This window comes from Tenrec ecaudatus, chromosome 9 (genome assembly GCF_050624435.1).
Source record: "Tenrec ecaudatus isolate mTenEca1 chromosome 9, mTenEca1.hap1, whole genome shotgun sequence".
NCBI classification, from domain to species: domain Eukaryota; kingdom Metazoa; phylum Chordata; class Mammalia; order Afrosoricida; family Tenrecidae; genus Tenrec; species Tenrec ecaudatus.
The window spans coordinates 76,014,882-76,040,392 of NC_134538.1; the positions used below are offsets into that span (position 1 = coordinate 76,014,882).

A 25,511-nucleotide genomic window follows, 5' to 3' on the forward strand; every position below is an offset into this window, starting at 1 on the left:
CATCAGGAAGCCTTTCATAACTTGTGAATGGATTCAAATGCCCAGTGTTCCAGTGGTGTGCTGCCATTTTAATTGTGCTTAAAATTTTTTTTCAAAGTTGCATCAGAGCCAAGAGCCAAAGAACCTGGATCAAACTATTGACCCCAAACCCTGCCCTCAGCCACATCCTCCCACATTTCCGTGTTTCACACACTTCTTTCTCACTCCTAATTTGTCCCCAGCCTGTCTTTGCCTGGGTCACTTTTTCTGTTTGGGGACCTCATGCTGGTTAACTGTGTGCTAGTCTAATGTCTAAGGCTCCAATTTCAGAACTTCAGGAAAGTGACAGCTTCAACTCCACTTCCCTTAGAAGACACTGCCGGTGCCTTTCCCCTGAAGGTGGTCCCTGAGTGCCCTGCAGCAGCCAGCGACATCAGAGTGCTGCACACAGGCTTCAGTTACTTCTTCCATGCCCCATCATCAGGCCCGGGCCCTGAATTTCTATCCTTTGCCTGCCAACTCAAGGAACTCTGGTGGTAGAGTGGTTAAGTGAGCAGCTACTAAGTTAAAGGTCAAGGTCAGTGGTTTGACTTCCCAAACCACTCCTGCCATGTGCGCCTATAAAGAAACCCTAGGGGACAGTTCCACTCAGAATCAACTTGACAACAATGGGCTCAGTGTTTTTTCTCGTCCTTCCTTCCTCCTTCCATCCATCCATCCATCCATCCATCCATCCATCCATCCATCCATCCATCCATCCATCTCTCTTTTTCTTTCTTTCTTTCTTTCTTTCTTTCTTTCTTTCTTTCTTTCTTTCTTTCTTTTCTTTTCTTTTCTTTTCTTTTCCTTACTTTTCTTTTCTTTTCCACCCCTGTATGTTAGGTTTGAAACCACCAGCCACTCCGAGGGAGAAAGATGAGACTTTCTACTCCCATGAAGAGTTACAGTCTCAGAAACCAATCAGGGCAGTTGTACCACATCCCCCAGGGTCATCATTAATTGGAATTGACCAGATGACACAGTTTCGCTCTCTCTTTCTCTACCTATTCATGGCAGATGCTGGGGACAAAAATGCCTTTTCTTTATTCCATATTGCCTGCCAGCCCCTGGACATATGTATCTGAAGATGAGTCTCAGACCCCATCTTGTGCTCACCATCTAGCTCACCTGGAAGTAAAGCTCACATCCCATCAGCAACAAAAAGAGCCACGTCAGTGAAGATGGACACAGCCACCTTTCATTGTATAAAGCGTCTTCTCAGGGAATCCCCCACAATTCCCTTCGAGGAATCCCACCTGGCTGGAAGGACCTTCTGTTGGCAAGGAGACATCTGTGCTTTTTCTCTGAAGGAAGTTCTTGATTTCGTGGATTTTTTCAGTGCAGAGATGGTATCAAATAGTACCTTGTTTTCTCCATCAATCTGTGGGGAATCATGTGCCCCGATTTGAGACCCAAGAATGATGGCCATCAGCATGCTCCAATCCTCTGCAATGTTATCTGTCACAGCCCTGCAAAGGCGAACCCACACCCAGAACCACAGGCAGAGAATAGTCTTCGTTCACCCACTCCCCGTGCTTTCACTTGTTGCCTTGGGGCATTTTTCCTGAGTAACACTCTCCCACTTACAAGTTGCATGTGGCAAAGGAGGGTCATTTACACACGATGACAGATTCCACACCATCCATTGTGTCACTAGCCTCTTATTCTCCACTAGCAAGCATAATGGCCTGACTCGTTTATTTTCTAAACCACATGGTATCTTATTCTACCCTCATTTAGACCCAGAGAAACCGGGACCACACAGGCTGAGGGGGAATTATTTCATTCATTGCATTTAAGAGGAAAGCCCTGTTTGAGTCCTTTATGGGTCCAGTCCTACCCAGAAGCACGGGTTCCTGCCTCTCCAAGTGACAATTCGCTGTCAGAAGCTGCCCCCGTGATCTCAGCTAACTGTTTAGCCAAATGCAAACCCTCTCTGAAGCTAAGGCTCTCGTTCTCCATGGGGCTTTGGAAAGAGTTGAGTCTCATGTTGAACAACAACTCCTCTCACACAGCCTGGGTGTAGGTAAATGCCTTCAGACTACAATTGCCTGGTGTGTTTCTTCTGTTGGGACACCCTTTTGCCAAAGAGACTGGTATTTTTTCAGTCTGATTGCTCTTTGGGCAGAAATTCTTGGTAATTAATTAAGTCCTATTTTAATTGGATGCGAAACCTAATTGTTCTGGATAGCTTCTGTTCAGTTGGACCAGGACATTCAGCGACCCATGCGTGCCAGAAGGAAACACGGCCAGACCCACGCCAACCCAGGTGCACCGAGGAGACCCACAGAAACGCACCGGCCACTGAGTGGAAGTAGACCGCCACTTACTGCCAGTCCACTTGAATCTGTGAGCTCCACCGAAGCCCGGTTAGCATTCAGCCTCCTCTGCCAGAGGGGTGTGGCTGCCCAGGAAGAGTGCTGGCTGTGAAATGAGCCCAGATTTCTCGCTCACAACTGAGGTATTACACAGTTTAGAGTTTGGAACGTGTCAGCATTGTCTCCTTGAGCCATACCAATTCAATCTCTGTCCTGAGAAGCTGCCCTCTATGAAGAAGAGCCAGACATCGGGCGAGAGGAAGTCCCATCACCAACCTTCTATATGCAGATGATGTAACCTTGTGTGATAGTTAGTTTCTTTGTGCCAACATGGCACCTGTAAGAAGACATGGGTGGAGGTCAGCCTGTCAATCAGGTCACAGCTTGAGGACCTCCTTTGGAGGGGCGACCAAGTGGCTCTCTGGGGGCTGACTTCTCTCCTCTCTTTCTCTCTGCCTTCCTCTTTCTGTTGAGAAGCGGTGCCAAAAAGTGTGTGAGCTCAGTAATGTGTCCACTGTCATTGGATCCACACAATTGACACCCACCAGCCTGTGCTCTTCTTGCATCTGCAAAATTGCCTGTGGCTGCGTGAGCCTGAAGAGGGACGTATGGACTGGTATCAGACTGTGGACTTGAGTTGGACTGGGCTGGGCTGTTTATCGATGCACAATGACTCCCTCATATAAAGCACTTTCTTATACATACATGAGTATCTCTGGATTTGTTTCTCTAGTCTACCCGGCCTAACACACCTCGCCTACTGAAAGTGTGGAGGGTTTGAGGCATTTAACTGATGAAGATTGGAGTATGCAGCTTTCTGTATGGAATAAATTTGAACATAAAAAATGAACCATATCCTCACAACAGAACCAATGAGCAACATCACAGAAGATGGAATAAAAGACCGACATTACTGAGGGTTCCTCAATGGCCCATGCTCCTGGAAACAGCAGTTACGACATTAGGCAACATGGTGCATGGGCAAATCTGCTGCAAAAGTCTTCTCAAAAGTGTGACAGAGCAAAGATGTCACCGTGAGGACTGAGGTGAGGCCTGGCCAGAGTCATAGTTTCCCTCAGAACTCCATACACCTGCCAGAGGAGCCCTGCTGGGGTAATGGGTTACATGCTGGCCACTCACCACCAGGTCAGCAACTCAAAACTGGCAGTGGCTCCATCTGAGAAAGACAAGGCTTTCGGGTCCTGTAAAACCTGACATGCTCAGAACACCCCAGGAGCAGTTCTACACTGTCCTGAGTCAAAATGGACACATAGCAGTGAATGGGCTTTGTTTTTGATGTGAGTAAGATCTGGACAATGACTTAAAAGAGACCAAAGAAAAATTAATGCATTTAAATTTTAGGGTTGGTGAAGAATATTGACTATACTGTGGACTGCTAGAAGAATGGACAAGTCTGCCTTGGAAGAAGCCAGGACGCGTCTTTGAAGTGAACTTCTGACACCTGGTCTCATGAGCTTTGGCTATGTGATCAGGAATGTTAGCTGCCATTGAACCAGTTCCCATCCATAGCGACCTTCTGTACAACAGAACATAACACTGCCTGGTCCTCTGACATCCTCGCAACCATTCCCAAGCCTGAGCCCATTGATACAGCCAGGGTGTCAGTCCACCGCACCGAGTGCCTTCCTCTGTTTCACTGCCAAGCCTGAAAATGGAGACCCCATGATGGAAAAGATGCATTCTCTTAAAGCTAACCTATATGGCAGTTGAGTACGGCTTTGTCCAGATTAAAATCAAAGTTTGGATAAAATCCTGATGAAAATTGATTTCCACAGGGGATCATTCACACACTTAGCAACTGGGTGCATTTCCCCCGGAAGCTCTGCATGTACAAGGCACATTTTCCTGGCCTGACTTGGAGTCCTTTGTCAGTAAGCCTGATGGGTCCAGGGGACACCTGGTGTTTCTGAGTGACGAGCCCTGCGTAACAATTAATACTGGTAGTGATATCATTCTGCTGCCCATGTACTTGGAATTGGGTTTTTATTTCTTGAATGCTTTCTAGGGGCTGTTTCCTCATTACGCATCAACTAGCAGCCTGGCCACAATCTGACTTACATCCACACGGAGCTGCAGTTGGGCCATCAGAAGCGGGAGGGGAGACTAAAACCAGAGGTGCAGGATTTTTAGGGACCTACAAGGCAGGTCTTGACTATGGACTCCAACTCAAACATCTACAGGAGTGTACAGGGTAACGTGGTTGAGTGGAATAGCCAGGGTTTTGGTGGGGGGGGATGGGGAGCAGGGGGATTATATTATATCAGAGCTTACATGTCCCTTCCCAAAGGACACCCAGCATGTGGTGATCCAGGGTTTCCATGTCTTGAGGTGATTGAGGTCTGAAAATTGCATTTTATTTAAATCCTAGTTAAGTGAAAGGAGCCTGGCTTGGTTTTGTAGTGGCTCATGTGTTGGGCTGCTAAGTACAAGGTCAGCAGTTCAAAACCACCAGCCACTCCTTGGGAGAAAGGTTGGCCTTCCTACTCCCATGAAGAATTGTAATCTTGGAAACCTACAGGAGCATGTCTGTCCTGTCCGAAAGGGTTGCTATGAGTCAAGATTGACTCAATGGTATGGTACCAAGTTTGTTTTTGAGTTAAGTGATTATGCATTTATTTATGTTTGATCAATGTTTGATAGTATCAGCTAATACAGACACTTTAAAACCTTTGTGGGGAAAAACAAACGTCTCCTTAGTCTCTCTTTGTAACTGGACTCTTTTTATTGTGGCTAACTAGGGCATACTTGGGAGTAATGCACCACAGCATGGCAACTCAGATAGAAGCATCTTTATTGGCAGCAGTCTTGTATCATTTCTACCGTGGTGAGGCAGGTGGGCAGGAGGGATTAGCACACAGTCGGAGGTGGCGTACATCCGTGGTAGCTTACAGGTGATCATTTCAGGAGCGATCTGTTTTAATATCTAGCCTTCTGCCTGCTAACAATTCTACTCCATGTCTGTCAGCTGACGGAGGAAACCCCTGGGCGGCACTCACAGGCTGCTGTCTGAGATGGGGATTATGTACACACCTCTGCTCACTAGCTAAAGCCATGTCTTTACCCCCTGCCCTTGCTAAAGCATATTAAGAATCAAAATAAATGTGTTTTTAAAAAAAGACCTTCAATTGTCCTGACTTTATTCTTCAAAAAGTAAATCGATCACAAACGTTTATTTGACCAATTACTATCCCTGGATCATTCCTGTCACGATTCACAACTGTTGGCACAACCTGCGTAAGCACGTTTGCCTTTAAAAATTGAAAGTAAATATTAAGGCATATTGCTAAGCTCATCAGACACACCAACACTCTCTGCTTCTGGGATTTATACTGAAGGTGTGGTTGGGTGGGTTGTGAACTCCACCTACGTAAGAGAGACCTAATCGAGTATCTATGAGACCAAATCAAGAATGTCACCAGAGACCCTGGAAGTGTTGATAGAATGTAAAGGAAATATAAGACCTGATTATCTAACATCATCATTGATTTGAACTCTTCCTAACTGGTCATCAGGAGATCATGCAGGGCTGGTGTTGGGTTGCTGTTAAACCAGCTCTTGTCCAGCCCCAGTGGGAGCTACCAAAGGGAGAGCCCCGTCTTATTTGTGTTCTTGTTCCAGAGGACGCGGAGTCTGAACACCCAATCTATCTCCGTTACCTCCTCATTTAGGATGATGCACTCCTTTATGCTGCATTGAAGATGCCCCAGTGTGGGGATGGTACTGAAGAGAAACCAGAGTCAAGGGAGAAGACAGAGAAAGGCAACTGGCAACCAGACACAGGGTGTCTCATGGGGAAAAGGTGTTGGATTTAACGGCTGACGCTGACAAAACGAGAGCAGACACATCTATTTTTTTTCTTTTTTCTTTCTAGGTCACCATAGGGAACCGATGTAACCTATTTACAAGTGACCTCCAGGGACATCTTTAGATAGTTATCTTGTCACCGTCCTTTTCGTCATCTTCCATGATCACTTTGGGCCTCTCCTCCCTGAGCAGTCTCACACCTGCAAAACAAAGCATTCACCTGCAATTCAGTGCCTCTAATTGAAATAGTAGACAACCAGATGGCACAGAGCCAGTACACAAGAAAACAGCGGCCCAGAAACCTTCCTGAATCTGCAACCTAAGTGGTTCAGGTGTTAACCAAGAGGGGAGTAACTGAGTAGCTTTACTGGGCCTCTCCAGAGGAGCCATGGGTCAGTGATGACAGCACTTTGGCGACAGGGGATGTGCAACCCCAAAGTCTGAGGCCTGCCCCTTCCCTGCCCTCCCTCCCTCTCCCCTCCCTTCCTTTCCCCTTAGCCTTTATAATCTTCTCTGATCTTGCTCCGAAGCTGGCAACACAGTAGGATTGAAATGGGATGGCTTTGGGTGTTCAACTCTTTCTGCCGCTCCCTCAGTGTGTGCTGGGACCGCTGACATCTTCATACCAAGGTTTTCCCAGAGGCGCAATGAGGACATGGTAATGTTTCATGAAGGTGCATGTGCTTGTGACATTTAGTAAGATGTACGTGAAGCCTTTTGCACAGAGCCACACAAGTGGCCAGGTCGGAGTCAGTTTCTACTTTCCTTTCACAGTTGGTTAGATTATTTCCTTCTGAAACAAACTGGGAAGACTGAATAAGTCAGATGTTAAACCTTTCACTAACGCCTGGAAAAAGATTGAGCACAGGGTCTGGGCCTGGCATTTCCAAATGTCAATATCAATACACTATAAAGTTTACAAGGTTCAGAGAAAATAAGGAAAGAGTAATAAGCTTTTGTTTATTTGTTTTCCCATACAGCTGTATGACTATAACTTGAATGGCTATTAAAAAATTTTTTTAAATTTGAGATGATACTTTTCCTTCTTTGGGTGATTAAAATATCATTTATAAAGATGAACATTTAGGGTTGATAGGTGGTTGGTGTATGTTTGTTTTTTAGCAAACTAAAATGTTCTCCACTTGGTTGGGCCAAGAGGCGAGGAAAGAGAGGGAGGAAGAAATAGGATGTAACCAAACATATTCCCTGAGGTCTTCTTAAAATCAAACAATACGTTAGCTTCCTTCATAGAGAATGTCTGCCCTGAGCATCGGGCTCTTCTTTGAAGAGGGACCTAGATGGGGTCAAATTGGCAAAAGCAACTTGAAAGATTAAATCAGAAACTTAGAGAGCAGAGAGTTTACGTTATGGAAGGGGAACAACATAGCAAAGGAAGGTAAGGAACGGTGTACCACTAAAGAACCGCACCGAATGGTACATGCAGGCACTGCTGATGTGGCTGTGTAAACTCTCATCACCTCAGAAACTAAAATCAACTTCTTTTAAAGTTTCTACAATGACCTTGAGCTCCACCCTATTTTGTTTTTAAAATTTTTACTGGTCTGTAAAATTCAGAGGTGTGAACACCATTAAAGAGATGAATCAGCCCATAAAAGACCAACCACGGTGGTCTGGGTGACTTTGTTCATCTTCTATGACTTTGTTCATCTTCTATATAAGAAGTGGGGTCATTTTAATAAAAGGACAAAGGCAGCAATGATTCCAGGCCAGTCTTCTCTGGTTTCAGAAGTCCTCGAAGCCAGATAACGAGGTTTGTTCCCTACCCACACTCCCACTCCTTCCCTCCCTCCACCATCCTGTCTCATAATTAGACCTTTCCATTCATGAAACATTTCATAAAGAGCTAAGCTTGAGAGAGGATGCTCTGCACCGCAAGAAGTCTTTCCACGACACTGGACTCCATTCAACAGTGGCAAATTAATGAAAATGACGTGTTAATCTTAATGACTATTCATTTGAGTCAGTTGCTAGTTTGTTCGTATGGGTTCTTTACCAATTAGCTGATATTTATTGGAGGAGAAAAACAATTTGAAGAGGCTGGCTGAAACCAAAGCTTTTGCATAAATCACTGATGAAACACAGTGGGGAACTTTTTTTTTGCTACCAGCAAAAAAAGGGCTTGGATTTGTTCTTCGAAGTAAGACTAGAATTGTAGAAGAACTTGGCTTAGCTATCAAGTCCCCAAAGCTTCCATCCTCCCATCACCTTACATTCAGCCAAATTTGGGTTGATTCCATATAGGCAAGATCTTTTAAATTCCTCAATACTGGGTTCTTTGAGACAGGAATCTGAGGGGGTGGTGGTGGAATAAGTTCTGACATTTCAGGGATGGTAGGATCCTATTCAGATCATCTGAGCCAACCTTCCCAAAGTGGGTTGGGTCTTCCGTCTGAGCACAAGACATAATGGCAAGTGGAAATGGATGGAACATTTTATGCTCCTACACTGGCATGGAACCAAACCTGCCATTCCTAGTTCACGGAACCTCTATGTGCACAGCGTAGACGTAGAGGTTTCATGGCTGTGACGTTTTTGACACCGACCACCAGACCAACTGCTCAGCATGTTTCCAAGGGCTTCTGGGTGAGTGTGACCTGCCAACACTTCTGTTAGTGTCTGAGTGCTTGACCAGTTCACCACCGAGGGAATCAGCTGTCGACATCCCCTGCCTCATTATGGAAAAGTATAGGGCAGATCACCAAAATCTCATTGCTTAAGATGAGGCTTAAGTTCATAATAGCTTTATGTTGCTACTGCATTCTTTTTCTCGATGCTTCATAATGCCTTCGGTGGATTGAAGTTGACTGACCTTTGAGAAACATGGGTCTAGTCCATTGTGCCTAATCCTCATGGTCTCCTGTGGGAATCACGGCAAGTCACTGGAGGAATGTGGATTTACACCTAGAAACTTCCCTCTTGGTGGCCAATCAACTTTGAGCAAATGACTTAAACTATCTGCGCCTCAGTTTATTCATCCATAAAATTGGCGGAGGGAGATCTCTTTTAATGCCCCCATAATTTGAGGTCCTTAGGTAGACTTATGTCATTTAAAAAATATGTGCTTGAGTGAACTTCTAGTGAAGTAATCCTTTGCATTGTGGAAACATTGGATAATACAGCCATCTCCCTTACTGAATCATAAAGTTCTCAAAATATATTTTGACATCTAACGTAGGATGTTCAATATTTGGGAAGTCAACAAATGTCAATTCCTTCCCCTCCCCCCTCTCTCAGTACAGGAGAGATTGGGGAACTTGGATGTTCATTAGGGATTACAAAATAAAATAAAACCTACTGCCATGGGGTTGATCATGACTCATTGTGAGTCTATGTAGGGGTTTTGAGGCTGTAAATCTTTATAAGAACAGACACACTCATCTTGGTCCCTTAGAGAGGCTGGTGGGTTTGAACAGCTGGCCTGTGATTAAAGTCAAATTTTTATCTGAATCACCCCAAGGGCTCCTTTGGTTAGAGTTTTGTTTTGTGTGAAGTCAAGGTGATCTGTCCAAGGTGGTGAAGGACTAACTAACCTTGAAACAAGCTGTTGTAGACCCTGATACCACCACAAAGCACCATCTAAAGCTGGTTACCCATGAATATTCTTCTTAGCCATCACACCAGAGGAAATATAAGAGGTTTTCAAAAAGATCATAAGGAAATTCCATTTTCTCCTCATTCCAATTTTCCATGAACTTTTTGAAGCCCTCTCATACTCTGTTCTGTGAAACACAAAAATAATTAGAGTCACTTTCAAAGGCTACACCACTCTCTTTACTTCATGCAAAGACAAGATTTTGCGTTTTGATTTCAACGGCTAGCCAAGTGTTCACAAATTTCCAGGAGTCCTGTCTAGCACTTCCAATCCCATTCTTCTTTCTTACATCTGGTTCCTTTTGGCACCAAACCAAACTGAACCAACATAGTACAACAACAAAACTCAGACATATGGACTCAGTTTGGACCCAAAGTTACCTTATATATAGATCTGAGTAAAATTGCCCCTGTGGGTTTCTGCGACTGTACATCTCTGCTAGGGTAGAAAGTCTCATCTTTCTCCCACAGAGCGGCTGCTGGATTCAAACTTTGTGGTTAGCTGCCCAGGGCATGCTGCCACTGCCAGCAGGCCTCCTCCTCTTTGGCACAAGCCTAGATTGAATTCTTTTTTCTTTCTTAAGGAGGCTTTGGATACCCGGGAGTGACCAATCACAACCAATGCTTCTTACCTACGGTGCATTCGCCAGCATGGGGAGTCCTAGAAACTGGGCCAAATTGGGAGAAAAACTTGGGCTGGCAAGGCAGCCCAAGATGGCTCCACGTGGAGGGGTTGTTTTGGCAGTTGGAACCTGTCAAAGCAACTCATTAACGCAGAGGAATGAAGGTAGTTAGCAAGAAATTTAGTGGAGAGAGTGAATCTTTGTCCAGTTTCCATTTGCCAAGGGCTAATGAGAGGAGGTCTCTCCAGAGTGCATTTGTCTGTGAGTTCCTCTCAACGCCCTTATTAGAACCAATGTGAGTCTCTGGAAACATCTGCCAAAGGCTCTGTCCTTATCAGCTCAACTAGCTCTGCGATTACTGCCAAATCGGAAAGCCTCTTCAAAAACGAAGCACTTCAGCTAATATACTAATGAAAGCTAAAATCATGGAACAATCACTGTAATTGCACGTACTTGTAACACAGAGATTTGCTGATCCAAGGGATTCTATCTATCACATGTACAAACTCGAGACCGTGCACGGTTGCACCAACATTTGCTATTCCGTAGAGAGATGGCTCTCTTAGAATGTTGATGCTGGAGCTGTTGCTTAGTGTAGCTGATTCTGGATCACGGTGACCTCCTGGTGCCAGAATAGACCTGTGCCCCATTGACTTGTCAGGGCTTGGGCCAGGGCAGATGGGTAGGCCTATCTTGGTGGTGGGTTCCAACCACCACATTTTTAGCTACAATTTCAGTACCACTGAGAGACCCCAGCTGTTGGAAGGAGGCAGCACCCATTGCCAGGTGGCAGAGCTCAGCACCTTGGGAAACTCCTTGAGTCAGCAAGTTTACAAAGCAAGGTAAAAATCAGCTGTGACTGAGAGCATGCTTACGTTCCAAAAGTCAGGGACTTATGTCAGAGGATGGAAGATTCAACACAGAGTGGAAGAGAACGTGTCTAGAGGGATTTCAATAGTCTAGGGACTGTGCTAAGTACTTTGTGTATTTTGTTAATTCCCAAGTATTTCACACCCCTCTCTCATGGATTAAGGCCTGAAAGATGATTCTGATCATTTATGTCATTTTTACAGAGTGACAAATGTAGTACCGGCAGAGCCAATGATCCAACCCAGGCCTTTCTGACCTCAATGTCTGTATTTTCACCTCACGCAGTAGGACAAACGAGTCTTGGCATAGTGGTTAATACATTTGGCTGCTAGCCTACAGTTAGAGGTTCAAGTTCACTCAGAGGGGCCTCAGTAGAAAGTTATGTTTCCTTCTGTGGTACATAGATTCACTATGAGGCAGACAGATGCGACAGAACCTAACAACTATAGGATTTGCTTCAAAATGATAAGCCAGTCAACTGAAACCCTATGGGTGCTGCCTCCTTCCAATTCTGCACGTGGAGTCGCTATAGTCTAATTCGAATCCACTGTAACTGGAAAAATCCTAAGATGATTCCCTACCCATAAGATTTGCGTGACATTACTAAGCCTTTCCCAAGAAGGCCTTCAGTAAAGACCATCCGTCTCCTTTAGGAACTGCAGAATTGTGGCTGTCAGGTAGAACATCAACTCTACAGAGAAATCCCAGCCCAGTCCTCATGAGTTTATTACACAAGTTATTGGTATAAATCAATCAAAACAACAGCTACAATAATATCAACAGAATAATAGGTCCAGTTCTAAAAGAGAAGGCACGATCTTGGGTAACTGCATGCCCTGGTGGTGTAATGGGTTACACTCTGGACTGCTAACCACAAGGTCAGCTGTTGGAATCTACTAGTTGCTCCACTTGGAGGAAGAAAGACGAGAATATCTGTCCCTGTACGGATTTACAACCCCAGAAACCCACAGGGGCAGTTCTATCCTATAGAGTCAATCAACTCGATGAAAGTGGGTGAATTATTCTTAATACAGAGTAAACTCGGTAGAAAAGGGAATCATTTTGACTTGCAGAGGTCTATTTGCAGAGGATTTCAACTAGTTGAGGCTGAAAATGTGACTGGCACCTGGACAGTGGCAGAACTCGAGGAGACTATACGGTAGATGAAAGGATGAGTGCAGGCAGGGATGCACAAGACCTAGGAGGAAAGACTGGCTGAGGCAGGTGCAGACCCTCTCTACTAGGCTTTGATCTGATCCATTTTTCTGGAGAAATGCCTCTTGCTCCATATCATCTTTCCTCTCAGCTAAATTATATTGACCTTATTGTGATTGTCAAGAATATACACAGCAAAACATATGCCAACTTAATTTCTACACATATGATTTAGTGACATTGGTTACATTCTTCAAGTTGTGTACCCATTCTCACCCTTCTTGTCTGAGTTGTTTCTACCTGGTTAATGTAAATTCATGCCGCCCTACATTTCCTATCTAATCTTTCAAATTGATATCAATTTGATCCCATGTAGAAGTTCTGAAAAGAGTATAATCCTCAAGGCACACAGTTCTTACCAGTTAACAGGAACTATTGCTTGGTTTAAGGAACTCTAGTGGCATCGTGGTTATGAACTGGGCTGTGATCTGTAAGGTCAGCAGTTCAAACTTACCAGCTGCTCCTAGGGAGAAAGATTGGGCTTTCTCCTCCAAAAATAGTTTCAGTCTCAGAAATCACAGGGCCTCTTCTACCCTGTCCTTTCGGGTCACTATGAGTTGCCATTGACTTGATAGCTGTGAGTTATATTATCTCAGGATCTTGCATGTAATCAAAGAACCAAAAGGCTGGATTCTAGGTGAGTGTGTGTGTGTGTGTGAAACAGAGAAAGACAGAAACAATGATATTCCTGACCACTGTTGACCAGGAGGAGAGTCTCAAAGTCACACCCTTGCAGTTCACCATCGATAGAGAGACTAGCAAAAACATTGGGGTAGATAGAGGAGAAAGGCAGTGAGACTAGAGGACGAGAGAAAGAAGGACCAACAAACACAAATGCAGAGACTTGCCATAACCCTTCAACAAGACTGGGCATGCCAAGCCCCTTGATTGCCCTTTGTCATGATGGATTCTTGGCAGTCATTTTGTAATGAAATATTAAAATATTGATATTAAATGAAGAGAAATATTATTTAATAATAATGATAAAAATCCCATCTCCTCCCAAGAATACTTCCTCTGTATACCCCTAATACTAAAACTCTCACCCATAACATAGGGCAAATGCAAAACTTCCCAAAGATCAGACAGACATGAGTTGGAACCTCAGTTATGCCACATAATAGTGTTTTATCTTGTTCATTATCCGGTCAGATCAAACCAACCAGCCACCCATCCTCCATCCACCCATCACTGATTTCATTCCACTTGAGAATTTAAAGAATTGAAAGTGGCTGAAGAAGTGAATTAAATTCGCTTCCAGTTCCTCTGTCTGTAAAGGGTATAACAGCTCCTCTCTTGTGATATTCAGTTGATTAAAAAAAAAGATGAGATATGTAGACCTCCATGTCCATCAGAGAATGACTCTCAGTAATCATTAGCATATTATCCACTGCCCCTGGCTACCATTTCTCACCATACATATGCACACACACATGGGAGTTTAAAAAATATTTGTGAAAAAGATATCTTTAATATGCACATACACATCTGATATGCATGCACACCCATAATCATGGAGACTTTTAAAAGTTTGTAGAAAAATGGAAGTGAAAGAAATAGAATTGGTCTATAAATGTTGGAAAGCTCGCTCATACATATACCACCACACACACACACACACAGACACACACACACACACACACACACACACACACACCAGGGGCATCAAAACATTTGTGGGAAATTTCATTATCTTCTTTTGTAAATGAAATATTGAATAGCTGGTATAAATGCTACTAATTGCTATTAAATCCATTCTGACTCAGCGATTCCATAGGCTAGAGTAAATATTCCTCATTGGGTTTTCAGGGCTATACTTAAAAAAAAATCATTTTATTGGGGGCTCATACAACTCTTATCACAATCCATCCATCCAAGCACACTTGTGCATTTGTTGCCACCATCATTCGCAAAACATTTCCTTTCTACTTGAGCCCTTGGAATCAGCTCATTTCCCCCTCCCTCCCCAACCCTTCTCCCTCATGAACCCTTGATAACTTATAAATAGTTATTATTTTTTCAAATCTTACACTGTCCGATGTCTCCCTTTACCCACTGTTCTGTTGTCCATCCCCAAGGGAGGAGGTTATATATAGATCCTTGTGATCAGTTCCTGCTTTCTCCCCCATCTTCCCCTTACCCTCCTGGTATTGCTATTCTCAATATTGGTCCTGAGTGGTGTATCTGTCCTGGATTCCCTATGTTGCCAGCTTTTATCTGTACCAGTGTACAGTCTGCTCTAGCCAGATTTGCAAGGTAGAATTGGGATCATGATAGTGGGGGAGAGGAAGCATTAAATAACTAGAGGAAAGTTGTATGTTTCATCCTTGCTACACTGCACCCTGACAGGCTTGTCTCCTCCCCACGACCCTTCCGTAAGGGGATATCAGTTGCCTACAGATGGGCTTTGGGTCTCCACTCTGCACTCCCCCCCACTTACAATTATTTAATTTTTTGTTGATACCTGATTATACATCTTTAAAGAAATCATTTTACTGGGGGCTCGTACAACTCTTATCACAATCTATACATACATCCATTGTGTCAAGAACATTTGTACATCTGTTGACATCATCATTTTAAAAACATTTGCTTCCAATTGAGCTCCTGGTGTCAGCTCCTCATTTTTGCCCCTCCTTCACCACTCACCCCTCCCTCATAAACCCTTGATAATTTATAAATTATTATTATTTTGTCATATCTTACACAGTCCAATGTCTCCCCTCACCCACCTTTCTGCTGTCCATCCTGCAGAGAGAAGTTTATATGTAGATCCTTATAATCAGTTCCCCCTTTCTACCCCACTTTTTCTCCACCCTCCCAGTATCGTCACTTTCAACACTGGTCCTGAGGGGTTCATCTGTCGTGGATTCCCTGTGTTTCGAGTTCCTTTCTGTAGCAGTTTACATCCTCCAGTCCAGCCAGATTTGTAAGGTAAAATTGGTGTCAATAGTCGGGGGAGTAAGCATTTAAGAACTATAGGAAAGTTGTATGTTTCATTGTTGCTAAACTGCACCCTGACTGGCTTGTCTCATCCCTGTGACCCTCTGTAAGGGGAAGTCCAGTTGTCCACATATGGGCTTTGAGCCTCCACTCTCCACTCACTCTCATTCACAATGATATAATTTTTTGTTCTTTGATGCCTGATTCCTTCATGCTTCTTCCATATGGGCTTTGTTGCTTCTGAACTAGATGGCCGCTTGTTTACCTTAAAGCTTTGAGACCCCAGGCACTATATCTTTTGATAGCTTGGCACCATCAGCTTTCTCCACCACATTTGCTTATGCACCCATTTGTTTTCAGTGATTTTGTTGGGATGGTGAGCATCATGGAATGCCAGTTCAATAGAACAAAGTGTTCTTTCATTGAGGGAGTACTTGAGTAGAGGTCTAATGTCCATCTGCTACCTTCATTCTAAATCTATAAATATATGTACATAGATCTATTTTCCTGTCCTCATACATAATTATATTTACATATGTACATACCTATAAATGCACTTTACCTCCTAGTTCCTTCATTATCATTTAATTACATTTTCCACCAGGTCTTTGACTCCACCTTTGTAAGTGCATGTACCCTGTCATGAGTGTGCATGTGTGGTGCCTGCACAAGCACTGTCTATGCTAACCATGAATATTCATATCTTATTCCCAACCAGCACATAAAATTTGCAGAGAAACAAACAAACCATACCTCATACTGTATAGCCTGGGGCTGCGCACATATTTCAATCAGAAATTTTAGTTTGTTGATATATTCAGAGAGCTGCCAGTATTTCTGCATCTCTCTCACTCTTCTGTATTTTTTTAAATAAATTCCCTGTGTCATGGGAATATAGACCATTAACCACCAGATGCAGTATTCATGTAAGATTTGAGGGGAGGAGATTCTTCTCAAAATTTCATGGACTCAGAGAATTTGGCCTGTTCTGCTGAAGTATGAGCAATCTCCCAACCTTCCCCTAAGCCCAGGCCAGCCCCTGGGGATCCCTCAGTGAAGATAAACTGGAGAGGCAGCAGCCCTTCCGTGGGACCCAGCTTGCTAGGTCAGGACAAGGTCATTCCTATGCCACATCCAGATGGTAGAGCTCTTGATCTGTCCCCACCCCCTTCTGCAAATGCCCTGTACCAGCTGTTTTACCTGCTGTAAAGGGGGGCATGTGCAGGGCAGGGGTGTCTTTTCTCCTTGGCTTTTTCTGTTCCAGGTCCGTGTTATGAAGGGCTGGACTCATCTTGTTCTTTGGATGTCTCCCTTGGACATCATATCTTTTTATTAAATGTTCTGAAAGCATGCCTGCATGATTAGGGGAAGAGAGGGAGAGAGTCAATGGCATATCTCCTAATATTTCAACATTGGCCCATTTTCAGTCACCTGAAAAGCGGGTGGAAGTTGGATAGGGATTACGGAATACCAAAGAAGAATGGATGCATTTGCATTATGGTGTTAGTGAAGAATATTAAAAGTACCATGGACTGCCTAAAGCATGAACAAATCTGTCTTGGAAGAAGTATAGTCAGAATGCTCCGTAGAGACAAGGATGGCAAGACCTCGACCCACATACTTTGGACATTTCGTCAGGATAGACTGGTCCTTGGAGAAGGGCATTATACTTGGAGAAGTGGAGAGGCAGTTAAAAAGAAGATGGATTGACATGGTGGCTGCACCAATGAGCTTAGACATAAGAACATTGTGAAGGTGGCATAGGACCAGGCAGTGTTTCTTTGTTATACATTGGTTAACTATGAGTTGGAACTGACTCCATGGCACCTGACAACAACAACCACAACAATGCCCATATGTGAGATGCCCCGGGGATGCTGCATAGTAGGTATTTGGTTGCTAACTGGAAGGTTGGCAGTTCAAACCCTCTAGGCACTCTGTGGGAGAAAGATGAGGCTGTCCGCTCCTGTGAAGGTTTACTGTTACAGTAACCCTATCTATGGACTCTGTAAGTTAGAATCGACTTGTTGGTAATAGATTTGGTTTGGTTTATATCCTGATATATTTACCGATCTACCTGTGAAATAGGCTGTATAACATAACTTTTCAAATCTATTTAGTTAGAAGTTTCTATATAGCAAGAGTGAGCACATGTGGAGGCTACCTTATAGAGCCTGTTCTTTGGAAAGGGTTTTACATGCACGGTTTAATTTCAGTTTCATAAAGCCTTGAGCTATTTAATATGACTGCCACCATCAACCATTGGAGTGAAAAATGAGCCCAAGTAAAGTTAAGAAATGTGCTTACAGCAATAAGGAGCATTGGTTCAGAGACAGGAATTGGTCCCAGATCTTCCTTTCTCAAATGACCTTTCTCTCAGCCAGGCTTGGCCATTTGCTTTTCTATAATCCACGTGTTCCCCGCTTCCACTCTGATGGCTCAGTTAGTGCGCTCCTCTCCACCCATGATGATCTTGCCTCTATTTTTCATGTAAAGCTTTTCCTACCATTTAAGAAATCTACAGAAAGTCTTCTCTAAAAACATACCACGATTCACTCTTCAGACTGCTCTGCGTACTTTCCACTGCAAGTTTCAGCCACAGATGTGCTTCTGGGGTTTACTGATGTTGATGGAGTCTGCTGGTGGTGCAGAGTGGACTTGTTCAGCTACTACCCACAGATTCGGAGTGTATGTCCACTCAGAGGCACTGTGGGAGCAACGCTGGCCGTCTCCCACTGAAGACACGGGAGCCATTGAAATTGCCGGGGAGCACAGTTCTACTCTATGTGGGGTCCCTATGAGTCGGGAGTTGAATTGACAGTAACAGGGATTTTTGTTGTTGTTGTTGTTTATCCCATGCAGGATTGATTTCACAAGATCTGTGTTTCATTATTTTGCACCTTTCACAGCATATCAGAGCGAGGACATTCCGTAAATGATCAGGGAAGGAAGGAAGGAGAAAAGGAAACAAAACTTCTGGGAATTGTAGACACAAGTCATGTCCAAAGGTGTTGAAGACATGTTAGTTGTATAGAAAATTGTTTTGCTTTTCTCCTGGGCCCATGGGGAGCTTACCTTTCAGCCAGTGGAGGCCTTCTTGTTGGGCGCCACTCCCAGGCCTGGCCACATAAACCCTGGGAAGCCCCCAGGTCTACTGGATATTGAGGTTCATAGTGACTTTGGACACCATTTGCTGGGATGTCTGACCCTCCCTTAGCCTGGGTCCCTGAGTGACTGTCTGGAGTCCTGCCCACCTCTTTTCATATCTAACTGTCACTACTGGTGAGAGAAACAAACTCTGATGTGAAGCCATTGAAACTTGAGAATGCATTTGTTATGGTGACCATCTATATAATAAATAATTCTAAGATGAAAGTCTATAATCATTAAACAAATATCAAAATATTTAAATAAAAAGGTATTAAAAACCAACACGATCTAGTGTCTTTGATTGATTTTCCTGGACCCATGTGCAAGGTGAGCTCATGGCCCATTACCTGGTATAAAAGGAGGGATGTGCAGGGCCGGCGTATCTTTTCTTCTTGGTTTTTTTTGGTCCGAATCTGTATTCAGGGTGGCTTGGGCATTTTTCCCCTTCCTTGGCTTCTTTTTGAGATCACAGTCTTTAATAAACTGGTCTGAAAGATCATCTGATGGGGCAGGATACACAAAATATCAGTGTGAATAACAATTCAGCCACATATTGGATGGCTTCCAATTACATCATTACATATGATAAGGGTAGAAAACTAGATACCATATATACTAGAGTATAAGCCAGCCAAAATATCCATAGAGGCACCTAATTTTACCACCAAAACTGCATTAAAAATGTGATGAAAACCTCGGCTTATACTCAAATACATATGGTAATAATTTTGGCCTCTTTACTATGGTCTTCAGTAGTCTTGCAGGCATACACTATCCCAAACCTATTGCTGTCGGGTGGATTCCAACTCAGAGAGACCCTATGGGACAAAGCCAGCTTGCTCCACAGGGTTTCTAAGACCGTTGTCTTTGCATCTTTCTCCCATGGAGCACCCATCGGGAAGGGACTATGGTCCATTTTGTGCAGTGAAGTCTTCTGTTATGTGTCAAAGCATTCTTATCTGGAAACTCTAAGTATAGCCGAGGGCCGTCTGGCTTTGTCTAAGGTATGAATGAATAGGAGGAAATGAAGATATTATTTGACGTTTTCAGCACCTCCAGCTCCCCATCCTCCAAACTTTCTTCTCTCCTTCTCTCTTTAATTATCTCCTTTTCCTTTAGAAAAGACTCCCAAATTTGAAATATTCTTCAAGACATGGAAAAATAATGATAAATCAGTGCTAAATACTTTCTGTTTGGTTTTGTGAGTCTACATATAACTATAGTATATATTTATTTGTTCCATAAATGTTATTAAATATTCAGTAAATTAAAAAATTCAGGTCCTCTTGTATAACAACCTTTGTGTCAAGGTCCATGGATAAAAGGGAAAAATAAGAAAGGGCCTTGCCTTCAATTTATAGACAATTGTTTGGGCTTTATGCCTAGCTAGTCCCTTCTTGTAGAATCCCCATCATACATAAGGAACCCATCCTTAGAGGTGGTCAGTACCATCACCCCTTACTCCAATGTCATCAAAGGACCGTCATACTTAACAACAACAAAAAAATCAAAATCAAAGGGCCATTATGCTCTTCAGTCACTTTTAGTAAAAATAAATATTTCCTTTCACCTAAAATCAGTTTGATTTCATTCAATCATGCCGATTTCATAAACTTTTATGTTGAGATGGAACCATGTGAAGTGAAGTGTGTATTGTAAGGCAGTGAACTGTGTACTAGTAGTGAGTTTTATATGCGCTCCAAAATCAGGGAGGGGTGAGGGAGACTTTACTGACCACCACCTATGTCTTAGGTGGCTTCATACACAGTAAGGATTCCTCATAGAGCTGTGGGATAGGTGTTGGCCTGCTACCTGCAGGGTCACTAGTTCTAACCCACCAGCCCCTTGCCAAGAAAAAGATGAGGCTTTCTGGTCTCCCAAAGATTTACAATCTCAGAAACCCTGTATCAGGTCACTATGAGTGGAAATTCAGTCAATGGCAGTGGGTTTGTTTCAGGTTTGGTTTTCCACACTGTGGGATGGGCCACCATCTTTCCTGGTTTGACAGTGCCTGTGCTTTACCAACTGGGAACCCTCACAATAAGCCCATAAGGAAAGTGTATGATTATCCTCAATTTGTAGGTGGGGAAACGGAAGCTCAGAAGGCCAAGAGAGAGGCTGAAGATTACATTGCTGACAGTTGATGGGATTGGGATCCAACCCAGGCCTCCAGGGACTCGCAGCTTCACATCTGTCTGAATAAAACCTATTTTTAGAATGTGCATCTGCGTGGCACAGTCATCCTTTCCTCGGTTTCACACACCATACACAATTGTCACGTGACGGACTCAGTGGGTGGTTGGGTGGACCATTGAAACAATCTCCGCATAGATGCTGCCCAGCTGTGGGTTCTCTAGAGATGCAGCCTAACCTAGATCCATCACAGGTCCCGGTTTGATCCCAAGATCCGAGGCAGAAAGCAAGATTTTCTGCTTCAATTCTGGCTTTTACTTCAATTGGCACTTTTCCCCACTTTTTGAGACATCCTGGAACATAAAATATCTTGATGGCAAGTGGGGAGAGGGGAGAAGAGGGGGAGTCATAGCCAGATGAGCCATAAACAAAGGCTATGAATATGCAAAAGACTCATCTATCAAAAGTCTGAGTGTCTCATTTTTAGAAATGGGGCGAAGCAGAAATGTTTCTGGTATTTTCATTACAAAGGTTATGCAAAAAGTCAGTTCTGGAAAGGAAACAGATTGACAATAAAGCAGAAAAAGGCTTCTTAAAATTCCGTCTTATCGGCAAAGAGAGATAGTTGAAATATTTTATTGGCGCTGCACATGGGGTGTCAGAGTGCCTGGAAAATACTAGAAAGTAGCTCTACCACCACCTTCCATTTATTGTCTCAGAAAAGCTCCGCTGGGCACTCTGACAGAGCCGAGAATGAGGACAAGGCCCTCTCTCGCCCTTTTTAACCCTCATGCACCTCCCCCCAGTGTTTCTGCTAACACTGACGTGGCAAACCTCACAGACCCCTGGCTGTGTGCCTGTCCATCTGGTGCTGGCTGGCACCAGAAGGCTCTGCCTATCACGTTTCAGAGGGGTTCCCTCCCCGTGGCCTGTCCCCCGCCGCCCCCCCTTTCTGACGCCCACCGCTGACCTTCACTTTACAGCATTTACCTAAATGGCTGCAGCGAGGGTCCAGCGTGTCCAGCCTGTCTTCTGAGAGCTTCAGGGGCTGCATTTGCTCGGTTGACATCATCCAAAGAGGGGGAGCCGGAGCAGTTCTTCTCCAGCGCTAGCGAAATATATGGGCCCATTAGCGTGCCGTGTGGTGACAAAGTGAACACATATATCGAGTATTCCTTATTATGGTTAACTTAGGAGCATCCTCATGATGCTCCCATGCTTCAAGTCAGCTTCTGATACTTGGCTACTCAAAATCCCAAACCCCACTGATGTGGCGTTCATTCCGATGCATAGTAACGCCGGGGTTTACTCGGCTGTGAATCTTTACAGAGACAGGCAGTCGCGTCTCCTTCCACGTCGTGACTGCTGCGTTCAAACTCCCTGTCATTTGGTTGTCGTCAAGTGCCTTAACCATTGCACCGCCAGCACTCCTAGTTGAAAGTTATTATGAGCTTCGACCTTGATATTTAAACTAGAGCAGAATGAATCTCTCCCACACACAGAAACATACACACACAGACATTATTGGCAACTGTCATTTAGCAAATGTTAAGTATTTATTCCCTCTCAGAGGTACTTTGGGACTTTCACACCAGTGTGAATTAGAATGACCTCGTTAAGAACCCAGTGGAGGAGTGGGTTATTCCTAGAGCTGCTAACCACAAAGTCAGCCGTTCAAGTTCACCAGAATTCCCTCCTAGGGAGAAAGAGGAGACTGTTTGTCCCATGAAGATTTAGTCTCAGAAACCTAGAGAGCAGCACTCCATTGTCCTGTTGGGTCACTGTGAGTCAGAGGCCACTCTATGGCAGTGGGTTTAACTGAAATTACAGAAAATTGAGATTAGAATTTTCCCGTATTATCACTTTCATGTTTTGCGAGGTAACATTATGCCCACTTCATAGATCAGTGTTTCCTCAGCAGGTGATATTGCCCCTTGTGAGACGATGTGCTGGAATGATTGGGGGGTGGGGGGTGGGGGCAGAGAGCTGTGAAAGCAGATTCTTACACTTTATCATGGACTATGGGCTATAGTACAAACATTTTAATTATCAAATGAATGCTAAGTTTTTCTTTTTTTTTTTTTATGAAAAGGGGCAATAGGCCAAACAAGTTTGGAACCCCATATCATAGATAAATAAACTGTGACTCAGAAAGTTAAATTAAGTGATTTAGTCACACCTCTAGTAGATAGCCAAGTCCTGGATGCAAATACAGTGCTCCTGAATTCTATTAGATAACCAAACCTCTTTTAAAAAAGGGGGGGATCGTTGGAACCAGAATTAAGTCAGACTTCTGATTTCCTCTTGTTCTATATCCTATGACTATAAAATAATGAGAATCCCCAACCCCCATCACCACCCCATTCAGTTTCCCACGGTGGCAGAGATGTAGGAGGAGGAAATGGAGGTCTACAATGGAGCTTGATGATTGCTTTCTCTGGAGATTCTGACGTTCAGGCATCAATCCTCCTGGGGCCATGTGTCCATTGAACTTTCCTTAGCTATTAGTTGTTACCATTGTCCGGGAGTGCAAATCCAGTATAAACACTTGTCAGGTCTGAGATTTATAGGAAATCTTTAGAGTCTGCCTAGATTGTCTCTTGAGTTTCTTTCGGATAATTTATTATTTATACCCTACAGTAGCAAAGATGGTTGGAGAGGAATTAATCAGATTAAAATGGTACAATTGATTCGCTTCTCTTGAGGTTCCTGGGCCACTGGCATACAGATGAGGCCCCGACCAGTCATGATAACATTTCAAGCTGCGGAATTAGTCCCGCACTCAATTGTCTTCTGGGGAATGAGCCAGTCTTCTTTGGGAAGGCCGGAGGGCCTCTCTCACTCACGCTGAGATCACAGCACAGCAGATGGAGCCATCAACTGATCACTCTAGTCCGGCTTTTACTGTCACTTTGAGCAGACGGATTGTTCTGAGTGACTTCGGCAGAAATCAATTTAGACTGTTGTGCTCCGCTTACGTATGAAGCCGTCGCCAACTCTACAAGAAAGTATGCTGTTCGCTTGGGCGGGGTTAGCCCCTACCGATTTGAGTGGAGGGAAAGGACGTCGGGTGATCGCGGATTTAAATCCTACCTGCATGGTGAAGCTCTGTCCATAACTCAAAGGTCCTTAAAAATGATTGACTCTTAGTTTTCACGTCCTTGCTGAAGCATGGGAGGCTCAGCTCCCACCTGAGCAAAACGGCCGTGGCAATGCCAGCCATGGGGAGCCGGACTGGGCCAGGATTAGTCCAACAGGCCCAGGTCTCTGAACCAGGTGAGGGCAAAACTGACCCCCACTTCCTTGACAGGACAGGCCATCGTGTCTGTGGGGGACAATGCTATTTTAAATCCATATGATAAACAAAAGGATGATGGCATATCACCGAGTCTCCGTTTCACTTGGGGACTGAGAGATCACCTCCAGACGTTGGATTTTACACTCAGAAAATACCGCGGGCTGGGCTGGGCCAGGCTATGATTTCCCCCAGAGAGTGGAAGACTCCCATCCCAGATGATGTCAGGACAGCGTTCTGGTCGGTAAGGCTGCACACAAAGAGCAGAGCACGTGCATGGAGAGAGGGGGACGTGGAGCGTGGCAGCATCTGTCCTTGTCGCTTTACCTGCCTGTTGAGTGTTTGCACAAGAGACCCCGTCTCCCTACCCGCGCTCCACCTCAACACCACACGAGAAGGAACGTTCCTTTACCAGCAGACCTTCGGAAAACACGGGCCGTTCTCAACCTTGGACTGAGAAATGCAATGGGCTCATTTCCTCTTCCCAGCTTTACTGTGGGCTCTTCTGTTTCATTTATTTTCTTAGCTTCAAAGCCATTATATTGGGAGTTAAAAGAGACATCCTATCATGCCACCTTTCACTCACATCCAGCCGGATTGCACACTTGCTATCATGCTCAGTTTCAAAATTTTTCCTTTCCTTCCTGACTCCTTGATATCAGCTCCCTTTGACTTACTGCCTCCCACACTGTACCGCCACCCCCCCCACCGAAGCCCCCATGACCCCCTTATTCTACTTGATGTCCCTATAGGTTCATCAATCCTGGGTTTCAGAGACCAAAAACCAGAAAAAAAAATTCAACACACATTCCAGAGGGTGACCCCCCAATGATGTAGCACATCTGAACGAAACCTCGATGTGTATAAAGGAAAAACAAAATGAAACAAATTCAGAAAATGTTGAAAATGAGATCCGGCCTAACGTGAATCAGAGAGGGATTTCATTAACTTTTATCCCAAAGAGACTCCGTGTCGGCAGTAGAACCAGGCGCGGAGGCTCCTCCCTCCGCAACACCGAGGAGCCTGTTGCCATGAGTAGATTTTGACTGATGGGACCCTGTGTGTGAGGGCAGAACTGGACTCCATGGGGTTTCCATGGCCGTTTGTGTCTAAAGTGGATTGTTTGCCCTGCCCCCCTTTCTCTGAGGTGCTTCTAAGTGGATTGGAATCTCTGACCAGTACCGTCTGCCTCCGTCAGGGATTGTCCCTCTGCAGCTCCTGTGGTTCAGGGACTTTCTGAGAAGGACTTTCAGCTCCGTCTCCCACCAGTACACATCTGGACCCCTGGCTGTGGCAGCCAGCCCAAAGCTGGGGCCCTCAGAGAGGTGTGCTGGCTCCCACTTCACATCCTGAGCAAAGTGTGCGCAAGGACAACAAGCTGCAGCCTCTTTGACCTTCTCTTGTGTGTCAACGGTTCAGGGCGGCCTCTGAATTTTAAGACTGATTCAGTGTGTGACTTGAACTTGGTTTGCCAACATAAGCCCATCCACCCTCACCCGAGAGGCTTGG

The 25,511-nt window shown here is 44.4% G+C and overlaps 1 protein-coding gene across 1 annotated transcript; it reads right to left on the minus strand.

Annotated features, from left to right (window-relative positions):
• Window positions 1-6,281: 6,281 nt before the first annotated feature.
• PPP1R17 (protein phosphatase 1 regulatory subunit 17) lies at window positions 6,282-21,779 on the minus strand. The gene is made up of 4 exons (XM_075557557.1): window positions 21,698-21,779; window positions 18,922-19,074; window positions 16,625-16,777; window positions 6,282-6,361 (listed from the first exon to the last, which is right to left on the minus strand). Exons 1-4 carry the CDS (start codon window positions 21,777-21,779, stop codon window positions 6,282-6,284), a joined length of 468 nt encoding a protein of 155 aa, XP_075413672.1.
• Window positions 21,780-25,511: the final 3,732 nt, after the last annotated feature.